We start from the raw sequence: 12,163 nt of genomic DNA, 5'->3' as shown, positions 1-12,163 counted from the left end.
TTACAGTGAGATCACAAGGACGTGAAATTATTCATTGCCCTGCCGTGGTTCTCTGCCTCACCCATTGAGCCACATTTCAGCACTACTTAGCTGAAATTACCTTGGATCCAGGGCATTAAGAAGCTGTTTTGACATCAACAAATCATGCAATAAAAAATGATCCAGAGCTTCCAATGACACAGCAATTGCCACATCTCTGGGGGCTCCACAGGCAGGCCCAGGAAGGCTGCTTGTGCTCCTCAAGTTGGGACAAGTAGCACCCCTTAAATCTGTGCAAAATTCACAGCCTGATGACTTCTGCAGAGCTGTCCCTCTGAAAAGCCCTGCCCTTGCTCTCTAGGAATCCCAAGGAAATTCCTCCTGCCTGGTGGAGTTCCCAGCAGGAGGATTGTGCTGTCCCCATGTGCTGGAGGGACAGTACTCCCTCTCTAATGTCCCATGGATGGGCTCCACATGGAGCTGACCCAAGGGTGGGTATCACATTGCTTGGCCCAGCAGAGGCAGAGGCAGGGGAGAGCAGAATTTTTGGCTTGGGATTGGTGTCCTGGAATGCTCTCCAGGAGGCAGAAGGGGGATATTCAAAACACAGCGAGTTCATTAAAGCTTCCACTTCTAAACAAAGCATCAGCATATAGCTCCCATAAATTCAGGCTTGGAAAATCATCCTCTGTCCCAGAAGGACACAAAGTGCCACTTTACCATCCCTGTGTCATTCCAAGATGTGCAGCCTGCTTGGGCTGTGGGCTGGGACAGGCTCATTTAGCCCTCTGCAGCTCCTAATGACTCCCCTGAACACCAAAGAAATTCGTTTCCTCCTGCATTTTTCTAAGTAATTGCTTTTTGTGGCAATATGACATTTCCCTGTGCACCTGTTCAGCTTTAGGAGCTAAGAAGCCAACAGAAGAGTTGTTCAGCATCCCTTAGCCATGTTTCCAAAGGATATTTCTGGGGGTTTTACAGGAGGCTGGGCTGGCTGATGTTGTGCTTCCCAAGCCACAGGAGCAGAGAAGATGAGGAATTAAAGAAATGGCTGAAGGCTGTGGCCGTGGGGGACAGCACTGGTGGGGTTATTTTGGAGACAGACTCCTCAGTGCAGAGTATGAGTTCCTGGCAGCAGAGCAGCAGGAAAGGGAAAATTGTGGGGCATGGACTTAGAAAAGAAGAACAAGAAGTCATTTACATTTGAATTACTTTGGATAAATTGGATGTAAGAAAGATTCAGGCTGAAAGAAAGATTCTCCAGCCCAAGCCCCATCCCAGGAGGGCCAACCCTCAGCTGCAGAGCCTGACCTGGGCCATGTCCAGGTGAATTGGGGCATCCAGGGAAGCTCCACTGACACGGGAAATGCTGTTTCCTGGGGAGAGGCTGTTTCTTAGGGAGAGACCTGCTGCTCCATGAGCCCCAGCCCATCCCAGTGCCCTGGGCTGCTCTGTCCTGGGCAGGGCTGGCTGTTTATTCTTCCTGAACATCCTGAGCTGGTTGTCAAGGAGAAAAGCCTCCTTGTTTTATGGCAAAAGCACCAAATTTCCCCAGGCTGCCTCCAATGCACGCACAAAAACAGGGAGATGGAGATCACATGGGGATGTTCCCACAGCTGGTGCTTGGGCTATCACAGAAGGGAGACACAAGACCAAAGGTAGTGTCCAACAGAATGGTTTGGACAGGAGAAAACCACTCCAGTTTAATGGGAATCTTACTGGTGTCTGATCCCAAGCACTTCTAGTTTGCCTTGACATGCTACAACCATTATATATTGATTTTCCTCTGGAATATCCAAAGAGGTGAGGGGACACTGACCTCTTGTTCTTCTACCTTTGCTCAGCCTTTGCTCTCCAGGGGCTCATAACCTGACAGAACCACTCTTTCAGATCTCTGTTTTCTGACTAATCCCCACTTCCCAGTAATATTCCAATGTTTTCCACAGGTGCAGTGGAGAGAGTAAAGAAAATTAGAGACTACGCCTTTGTGCACTTTAATAAAAGAGAACACGCAGTGGAAGCCATGAAAGCCTTGAATGGGAAGGTAAAGCTGCTGTAAATGTTAATTCCTGGAGCTTATGGTGCAGTATATTATACAAAGCCACCTGCTTTATTAGCTCCAAAACCCTCCTGGAGGTGTTATCCCAATTTGCTCTTTGCTGGTTGCTTTTATACTCCTGAATTTGTTTTTCAGCAGCTCTGTTGTACACAAACGATTCATTTTGGCTCCTTGTATTTGTGCTAAGTGTTTGCCCGGCTCTAGCTCACTGCTCAGATGAAAAAAAAAACCAAACCAGGAAAAGCTGAAAGAAAAACTAGGAAAGGAGGGGTTAGGATCCCCCCCTGGCTCACACTCACATCCTTGTTCCAGACTGCCAACAAAAACACTGGCAGGGCAGCGTGTGAATGGCAAACTGGGACAAACGAGGTCAGCCCAAACATCTGCTCCGAGTTCAGATGCGGATTTGCGAGGAGGCTGCTGAATTTAGCCCTTCTTGCACTGCATGTAATTCACTGTAAAGCCAGAGCTGTTCCCAAAGAGGTGTTAACCCTGCTCCTATTTTTAGTGCCCCTGCTGTTCTCCACGGGAGCACGTGGAATCTCTCTGCCTTACGAGCTGCTTTGCAGGGAAGTGAGGCCTTTTGAAGGCTTTGCTGAAGGAGCCTCTCCCAGCTGGAGCCAGGGCTGGGCACTCTCAGCATAAGCCTCCACCCATGTGAAGGAGATCCAGGGCTTTTTTGGGGTAGTTTCCTCCGCCTTCCCATCCCATTAGGACGTGGGGCAGCTCCCCCATAGGTTGGATTTCCATCAAGCACTTTTAACCACTTCCCCTACTGCCTTAGACAGCTGGAACAGAGGCTAGACAGAGTTAAGGGAATAAAAGGGTATTTATTGAAGGGCCTTCACAGGCCACACCCTGGTAGTACCAAAGACATGGATGGCTCCAAGATGGAAGCAAAAATAGCAAAAGACCTCACATTTTTATAAGTTTTGGTCCATTAGCATATTGGAGCTAATTGTCCAATTATAGCCCCAGCCCATGAAGTACATTCCTTCTTATTTTCTCTCTTCAGTCCACTTTGTTTGTACTCTTGGGCCTGAGATCCGGATCTGGCAGTCCTTGGGTCCCCAGCTAGAGAAGGAATTGTTTTGTCTCCCTACTCTGTGAAGGGAGCTCACCATCCCCTTATATGAAACCCAGACCCACACACCCGAGCAGCACAAAATCAAAAAGAAGGAAAAAGAAAAACAGAAAGCTAAAACCTCAAGGTATCATTTCCCCCATGTTCTCTCAGGTGCTGGATGGCTCCCCGATCGAGGTGACCTTGGCCAAGCCGGTGGACAAGGACAGCTACGTGAGGTACACGCGTGGCACGGGAGGCAGGGCCCCGGTGCTGCAGGGGGACTACACCTACACCCTGGGACACCTGTACGACCCCGCCACCGCCTACCTGGGCGCCCCGGTCTTCTACGCGCCCCAGGCCTACGCGGCCATCCCCAGCCTGCACTTCCCCGCCGCCAAGGGGCTCGGCAACAGGAGCATCCTCCGGCCCCCCTCCGTCCGAGGTAATTCCCCGTTGGAGTTTTGGATAACTGAAAAACAATTCCCCTCGTGCCCAACATCTCCTCCAGGGGTGGGCAGCTGCTCCCCAGATGGGTGTTGGTGACATTGGCTTTGCCCCAGCTCCTGGATGCCATTTTCTGTGGTGGAAAACACAGGGTTTAGGCTCCTGTCTTTCCCAAACACAATCTTCCAGCTGAAAAAAAAAAAAACCCAAAACATTTTCCTGGAAGGAACTTCTAGATTGCCCTCAGTCCAGTGTAAATAATCCACGGATCCTCCTGGTTTTGCCCCAGCAGGGAAGACCAAATAAAACACTCTTCCTTTCCTCCTTCAGAGCTGGCTCCCACAGCCAGCCACCACCACCACTATGTTTCCTCTTGGCTTTGACAGTTGCAGGGGAAATTTTACCAGTCCTGGTGTCTTCTGACCCAAAGCCGTGGAGTTTTCCAAGGAAGTCACATTGCCCTGGTGTGGGGTAGGGAATCAAGCAAACCATTCTGTGCTTTGGGAGCTGGAGGCTCCCTTTTGGAGGATTGTTAACTTAATAACAATTAATTCAACTAATTCAATCTATGAATAAAAGAGAGTATTTCTGAAAACTCTTGGGTGACCCTGCCTGGAGCCAAATCAAATCCCCCCACCCATGCACCCCCAAATTAAATGTCAATGCAGACATTGTTTGGTCAGTGCAGATGTAAGTTTGGGGCTAGCAAAGAAATAACTCTGTCATCTGATCTTCCTCCCAAAGATGATGCCTTGTGTCCCTAAGCCAAGTCCCACAGCAGGCTGGGACTCTGTGTGGTACCCTGGTAGGCCTGGCAAGGATCATGATGGCCAATTTTTGTCCCTTCAGCAGGAAGGAGACAGGGCAGCAGGAACACCCCTTGTTCCTCAAGTTTTTCCCCACACAGGTGAACCAGCTCCTCCAAAGGTTGCATTAGGAAAGGAGCAGATGTGATAACTCCCCACCCATCTCTTGCCTCATGGTCTCCCCAGACTCCCAAGCAGGGCTCCCTGAGAAAAAAAATGGAAGTGTAATAGGGCAAAACCAAAGAGGATTTTTGTCTATATAGGGATGAAGTTATGTGAGCTGTGAATTCTTTGAAGTGAAATTACACTGGTGGGTAACAAAACATGCCAGCTGTCCCCTCTCTGGCTTCCAGCTACAAAGCTGGGTAAAAAGCTGCCCTGAAATCAAAACCGACCAGAGATGATAAAAAATGGGCAGAAAGAAGTAGTTTTTCCCCAAAACCTCTCACCTATCCGAGAAAGGGTGTCAGTGTTGAGCCTGTGTTATCCCACCACCAGGCTCTGGGACCTCCTGCCCACCTGCTTCCCAATCCTCCCAGCAAGCGGGGCTAACTTTTCCATTTCAGCAAGAATCAGGGTCCTTTTTCCCGTGATTTGATTCGGTTTAATGCCTTCTTACATTCCTAGAAATTTACATGAATGTACCTGTAGGGGCTGCGGGCGTCCGAGGCCTGGGAGGCCGCGGCTACCTGGCGTTCCCGGGGCTGGGCCGCGGATACCATCTCAAGGGAGACAAGAGGGGAGAGGAAAAGCTCTACGACCTCCTGCCAGGGATGGAGCTCACCCCCATGAACCACGTCACGCTAAAGCCCCAAGGGATCAAACTCGCCCCTCAGGTACGTGCCCCAAAAAGAGCGTCCATGTCCCAAGGATTGTGTTGGGAAAGCAGGCCCCTCGTTGGATCTGCGCCACGGCCTGGTAAATAAATCCATTCTTGTGTCTCAAAAGACATTAAAAAATGAGTGGTACCCATTGCATCTTGCAATATCCACCTGCCTCATGGAATCATGGAACGGTTGGGGTTGGAGAAGACATTTGAGATCACCATAAGTGTCAGGGGAGAGTTGTCATAAATGCCTTAATCCAGTTCTGGCTGTCGCGCCATAAAAGCACTGCAGGCCGAGGAATTCCCACCAACGATGGGTTTGGTACATAAAATTCATCACCTGGGCCTTCACCAGGGAACAATGCACATGTGTGGAAAAATAATGCATATTTTCAAATTATTTATGGCAAAAGGACTGTTGACATAACCCAGCCTAGCACAGAAATTCTGCCGGCTCAGGGGGACTTTTGATTTGGTTGTGCATGTTGATGCAGATGGATGAAGAGGGCTGAGGAGAAATCCACAATAAATTCCCTGAGTTTCTGAATGTCCAGCTCGGACAGTAACTCTTTTCCCCTTATATTGTGCAGAGCAACATGAGAAAACAACTTCACCCTGAATTTTGAAGCATGACTTTGCCTTTTAACACTTTAATTGCCACAGCATCCAGTTTGCCAAAGTTTATGAAAACATCCTTGTTTTCTCCCAGAAAACTGGACGGTGGGATTTTTCCCTCCTGCAAAATTCCCCTTAGTCTGTTTTGCTGGCAAATCACAGAATCACAGTATGGTTTGGGATGGAAGGGATCTTTAAGCTCACCTAGTACCAACTTGTGCCATGCGTAGAGGGCACCTTCCACTAGAGGTGTGAAATCCCTGGAATGGTTCTGCAGGGCCTTAGGGCAGGTGAAATTCATTTTTATAAAACCAACATATAAAGGAGTGGGAACAGCAGGGAACAAGTGTTGCCACAGTGAAAAAATGAACTGTTGTAATTGAGAACTGACCTATGTAATGAAGTATTTTACACTGCAAGATGCTAAACGTCAGCTGGAGCTGTGGTGGAAAAATTAAATGCAGCAGTGAGGTTTAAATTTTTCTTTTTACTTTTAAATCCATTCAAATGTAAGCTGTAAATGAGGTAGACCTCAGCAAGACTTCAGGGTGACCTAATTGTGGCCTTCCCGTGCCTGAAGGGGCTGCAAGAAAGATGGAGAGAGACTTCACAAGGGCCTGGAGTGCCAGGACACAGGGAATGGCTTCCCACTGCCAGGGGGCAGGGATAGATGGGATATTGGGAGGAAGTTCTTGGCTGTCATGGGGGTGAGGCTCTGGCACAGGTTTTTCAGAGAAGCTGTGGCTGGCCCATCCCTGGAAATGCTCAAGGCCGGGTCAGAGCAACCTGCTTTAATGGAAGGTGACCAAATTCAGCTGGAACAGCACACAGGCAGTGAGTTAAAAACCCTTGGAATCCCAAGCCAAAGCAGGAGTGTTTCTGGACAGCAATTCCCAATTAGCAGGGGACCAGCTGTGCCAAGGCTGAGGGCAACGTGGTTCAGCATTTCAAAAGCTGCAATTGCCTGCTGAAGCCCGTGGAATTAATTGGATGGAAACACAACCTTTTTTCTTTTTAAAAAGAAGCCTATTTGGACTTCTGGTGCTCTGTAACCCACTAAGCCAGGGAGGCAGCAGAGCAGAGAAGATTAATGCAACCCGAGTTCCTTTAGTCCTCTGAAACAGACGTCCATGAGACAGAGCTTCTGAGGAGGATTCAAAGAACACCACACTGAAATAATCTAATCAGCAATAGGACTCAGATGCCCAACTGAACAGGGAATAATTTCAGGAATTAAACAGATATTAAAGTATGGAGCATTTAGATGAATCTTACGCTTCAAGGTAGGTGTAGTATTCTGTCTGCCATTTATATTGGATTTTTTGCTAAGCTTTAAGGAAGCTGCCAGGACTCCCTGAAAACCCTGTGTGGAAAGGCTCAGCACAGGGGCTGGAACTAGGCAAGGAGGCTTCTGCACAGCAATTAACCCCAGCACAAATCCCTATTTTTTTTTTTTCCTTCTAGATCTTAGAAGAAATCTGCCAGAAAAACAACTGGGGACAGCCTGTGTACCAGCTTCACTCTGCCATTGGCCAGGATCAAAGACAGCTCTTCCTCTACAAAATCACCATCCCTGCCCTTGCCAGCCAGAACCCCACCATGTACGTCATTAGTGGAAGGTTTCTGAGGCTTAGGATTTATTTTTTTAAATTATATTTTACCTAACAGCTGTCCTCAAAGTCCCAAGCACACAGGTCTCTGTTTCATTTTATTGTAAAAAATATTTATTAAATGTCTTTTAGAATATTTATTAAATCTATATTTATTAAATATTAATTTAATTTAATTTTTAAATTTTAGATTTTTATATTTATTTTATTTATTAAATCTATATTTATTTATATCTATATGTATCTTTATTTATTACATCTCTAAATGTTTATATAATTATATATACATATATATGTACAGAAGTATATATAATTATGTATTATATATTTGTATTATATATTAATATATACGTACATTCATTTGTATTATCTATATTAATATATAATTATATATTGATTATCTCTATTTGTATAGTATCTATATAGAGATATGTATATATGTATTAATATATATAAATATAATGTGTATATATATACTTTTTAAAAAATACAGGGAGAAAAACATACACAGAGTATAGTTAACTACTGTGCTTGGTGCTCTCTCTGCTGGTGCAAACACTACAGAAAGCCAGACATAATCAGGCAAAAGGGTGCTTTTTTGTGGGAGAAGAAAGCAAACGATAGCCCTTGTGGGGAAATGAGAGGAATTTGAAGCCACATGCTGATATTTCAGCTCCAAATATGATTATAAACATTTCTGACCAAAACCACTGTTTGCTGTGTATTGTAAAGAAAAACCCAGGCTGGGAATTGTAAAGAAAAAATGCAGTAGGGTTGGTTTTTTTGATGGAAAAAGCACAACGACCTCTGCAAGGATGTTGTGTCCAGCATGGGAACCAGGGTCGATAACCCCAGCGGGGGAGAAACCGCTGGAAGGAGAGCAGCTCTAGTAATGCACCAGCCCAGGGAAGCCACGCTTCCATTTGCTGTGCAGGGTGGTGCCAGCTCTAAGTGGATCACAGCATCTGGCAGGGAAGGAAAGCAAACCCAGCTAACTTTGTGCTGTGCTCACAGACACCCCTTCACGCCGCCCAAGCTCAGCGCCTACATCGACGAGGCCAAGACCTACGCGGCAGAGTACACCCTGCAGACCCTGGGCATCCCCGTGGAAGGGGCAGAGGTGCCTCCTGCAGCGCCAGCTTTCCCAGGTATGGGCGTGTCTCTACAGCAAAAGGCTCCTGGAATGTCATTTTTCCTGGTGGCTCCTTGTGGGTGTGAAGAATGAAGCAGGTTTTGAGGATTGGCCTGGTTGTGTTCCCCAACAGTGACTCGTGTTGCTTGTGTGTCTGGCATCTTTAACAGAGAATTCCGGACTGCTTTGGGTTAGAAGGGACCCTTAAGATCACATAATTCCACCCCCTGCCATGGGCAGGGACACGTTTCACTTTCCCAGGGTACTCCAAGACCTGTCCAACCTGGCCTTGGAAATTTCCAGGGATCCAGCGGCAGCTACAGCTGCTCTGGGCACCCTGTGCCAGTTTATTGCCCCTAAAGGATTTTATCTCTATCCCAGCACTGCCCAAATTTCTGTGTCCACACCCCAGAGCAACTCAGGCTGGGGGCACTGGGGTGGGGGGCTCTGCTCCAACCCTAGCCCCTCAGGTCAATGCCACAGTGGGGATTATGTCCAGGGGGGTCAGAGCAGTGTCCAAGGGCAGGGAATCCCAACATCCAGAGGCCCATCCCAGCTCCACACATCCCCTCCACTCCTCCCAGTTTGTGAAAGCCTCCTTCAACTGGGAGCCCCAGAAACAACGCAGGATGCAAAGCTGGCGTCCCCAGTGCCACATCTGGCACGTGTCCCCTCCCTGGCCCTGATGTCACCATGGCCCTGATGTCAGCCATCATCCATGGCTGATGAATTCACGGGCTCTCCGTCCTCCCCCAGCACCCCCAGCCCCTTGTGAGCCAGCACTTGGGATTTCATCTGCCAAAGAAATGACGCAGCCATGAAAGCTTGGATCCAATCCCAGCTCTCACACCCCCACAGAAGGTTTTTCTCCCAGTTTCAGAATTCGTAGCTCTTGCAACTGCCCAAAACAGTTTGGAAAATCATGGAAAACACAGGAATTACATTTGCCGTGCTCGCCGGCATGACAGTAGTTCTGATGGAGAGGCAGCACCAGGTGCCAGGCTGCACATGAGGAATGCATTAGTCAGTACTACTGAGTTGTTTGGAGTGTTTCAAGGATGGATTTAAAAAAAAAAATAAAACATCTATCCGGCTTCCTGCCACAGGAGTCCGCAAAAGCCACAGAAAAATCAATTTGTCTGGGCTTGTGCACCTTCCGCAGCGTGGAAACCAAATGGGCTCTTTATTGAATCCAGCCCCCACTTACTGCTTAATTAGCATCTCTCCTTTTCTTTCATCCACCCTTATTTATTTGTCTTGGGAGCTTGGCAAATGGACGTGCACTAAAGCTGCTGCTTGCAGCACACACCGGTCCTTGGTCAGGCAGGGCTTGCTAAAGCTCAGCTCAGGCCATGCCCAGCTCACAGCTCATTTCTCTCCCGATGGTGGCAGATGTGCCCTAAGTCCCAGATTTCTCAATTCCTGCTTGAGATGTTGCACCTGGCTTAGCTGGTGCAAAGAAAATACTCTGGAGAGCCACAACATTCAAATTGTAAGGAATTTCTCATGTTTTTCCCCAAAGTTACACCTCCAGTGAGGCAATGTGTGCTCCCTGTTGCCCAATATTTCCATTCCCCCACCAAGAGGACCTTGGCTCTGGCTGACCTGGAGTTGATCCCATTGCCCACGTGGTCAGACAGGATCCTGGGAGATGTCTTTTGGCAGCAGAGCCTCGTCCAGCAGATCCAATGGACACCCCAGCTGCTCTTCCCAAATTTAGGCTTTGTCTTAATTCCTGATTCTTTTACAACACAACTCTGCGGTCTGCTTGACAAGCTGCTATGCCCTGCCTTCAGAGGAACAAGCCCCAAATGATGCTATTTTCCCAGTGATTCATTCTCAAATAGCAACGCTTACATCTTCCCATGGAAAATCTGGAAGTGTTGAAACCACATTTTCCATTAGAAACCGATGGGAAAAAAAACCCCAAAAAATCCCGTCTACTAAATAATTGCTCCCTGTCACTGCATTGAGAGGGTTTCCCTACCATGGCTGTCCTGAACTGTCTGTATTTTGGCTATGAAGGGATCAGAGCTATATTTTCTCCAAGAATCCTGCCCAAATTTCCCCTGTTCTAGGCTGTTTCCTTGCCCTCCTCATGCCATGTAGGGTGGACCCCTCCAGAGCACCATTAGCTCAGAAATAATCAAAACCTGAGGAAAAAATATTCAGCAGAGAGTGTTTTTCCAGCACTTTGTTTAACAAATCATGGGTGAGGAAATGCTTTCATTTTTCCCTTTAATTATTTAATTTATTTACATTATTCCCACTAACAAACTCACTGCTGCCCAAGCCATTCCCACTTTTAAGTCATCCCATCAAAACCTACCGGGCGATGGTGAGTTTTGGATGGATTCTCATTAATCCACGAGTTTTCCTTCTTTTTTTCCTTCAGGATACACCATTGCCAACGCAGCTGCCACTGTCACAGCCACTCAGCTCAAGCAAGCAGTGACACTGGGACAAGATTTGGCCACGTATGCGACCTACGAAGCCTATCCTGCCTTCGCTGTCGCCGCGCGGAGCGACGGCTACGGAGCCTTTTAACCAAATTCCCTCAAACCCAGCACAGGCAGAAAAGGCAAAGAAAAACAATCTCAGTCTGGTAATTCAACACCCTCATGATTTTAAGCTAATCTGTGGCCTAAGGTTCATTTTAGTCGGAGTTTCAGTCTTGTAGGTCTTTAGTTTTGTAACGGGATGTTTTGTAACAGTGGGGGAGAAGGAGAAAATTTTTTAAATGGTGCAAAATCAGATTTTCACACCAGAAAGCAAAAGCTCAGCCCAGGAAATTAGAGGTTCTCAGGTGTATATATATATTTTTATATGTATATATATTTATACACCTATTGTGTGTGTGTTTACAAGCAACAACCTGTGCTGAAAACAGTTGGTCCCATGGCTCTTGTGACAAGGACTGGGGAAGGATGGGGTGGCCTAGCAAACCCCTCTGTGCACCAGGAATTCTCCTGCATCCACCCCAAAGTTTCCCAGGCCAGGCAGAGCAGAAGTGCCCCTTGGCCACATGAGTTTGCCTCTCCCTGCCCCTGATACCCCCGTGCCACTCAAGGCTCTTTGAAATTCTTCTTTGCCAAGGCAAAAAAACATTTATTCTAAACATTTTTGCCCAGCCCAAGAGGCTAATTTTTAACAGGTTTCTGTGCTAATTTTATTTTTAAAGTGGGGCACAAGAATTCAGCAGAGCTTTCCCTTTTGCTTTGCACCCTCCCAGCCATATCTAAAAATCAGCAAATACCAGTGTATTTTTGTGTGCTTCCCATCAAATGGCACATTCACTGAAAAATAGGGAAACTTTTAAGCCTGAGGAGCAGAAAAGTGCTATTCATTAAGGCCAATTCCCTACTTAATTAGAGCACGAGAGCTCACAGCCATGGCCCAGTAATAGCAGGCACCTCAACAGGAATATAATTATATCCAAAGAACATTTTCCCAGGTTGGACAGAGCCCTGCCTGGCTTGCACATTAAATCAAGGTTGCTGCCTGCTCTGATTCCAGCAAAAATTAATTTAGTGGAAGAGGGATCACGCCAACAGGAAAGGCACCTCTTAATTTGGAGAGCACCAGAGTTTTTGTGGTGTTGGACCCCTTTGGGGATGCTGGGAGCA

The 12,163-nt window shown here is 47.2% G+C and overlaps 1 protein-coding gene across 1 annotated transcript in view; it reads left to right on the top strand.

Annotated features, from left to right (window-relative positions):
- Positions 1–11,808, top strand: part of A1CF (APOBEC1 complementation factor) — a 44,688-nt gene extending 32,880 nt beyond the window's left edge. The window contains exons 6-11 of the mRNA XM_041476351.1: positions 1,926–2,023; positions 3,276–3,546; positions 4,982–5,190; positions 7,260–7,396; positions 8,420–8,553; positions 10,933–11,808. Coding sequence (XP_041332285.1) covers positions 1,926–2,023; positions 3,276–3,546; positions 4,982–5,190; positions 7,260–7,396; positions 8,420–8,553; positions 10,933–11,084 — 1,001 coding nt within the window. The 3' untranslated portion in view covers positions 11,085–11,808. The remainder of the gene's footprint in view (positions 1–1,925; positions 2,024–3,275; positions 3,547–4,981; positions 5,191–7,259; positions 7,397–8,419; positions 8,554–10,932) is intronic.
- The last annotated feature ends 355 nt before the right edge of the window (positions 11,809–12,163 follow it).

The sequence above is a fragment of the Pyrgilauda ruficollis genome, unplaced genomic scaffold (genome assembly GCF_017590135.1).
Source record: "Pyrgilauda ruficollis isolate IOZ18807 unplaced genomic scaffold, ASM1759013v1 scaffold11, whole genome shotgun sequence".
Classification (NCBI taxonomy): Eukaryota; Metazoa; Chordata; class Aves; order Passeriformes; family Passeridae; genus Pyrgilauda; species Pyrgilauda ruficollis.
The sequence above is the reverse complement of the archived record's forward strand: the minus strand, read 5'-3'. Positions and strand labels throughout refer to the sequence as shown.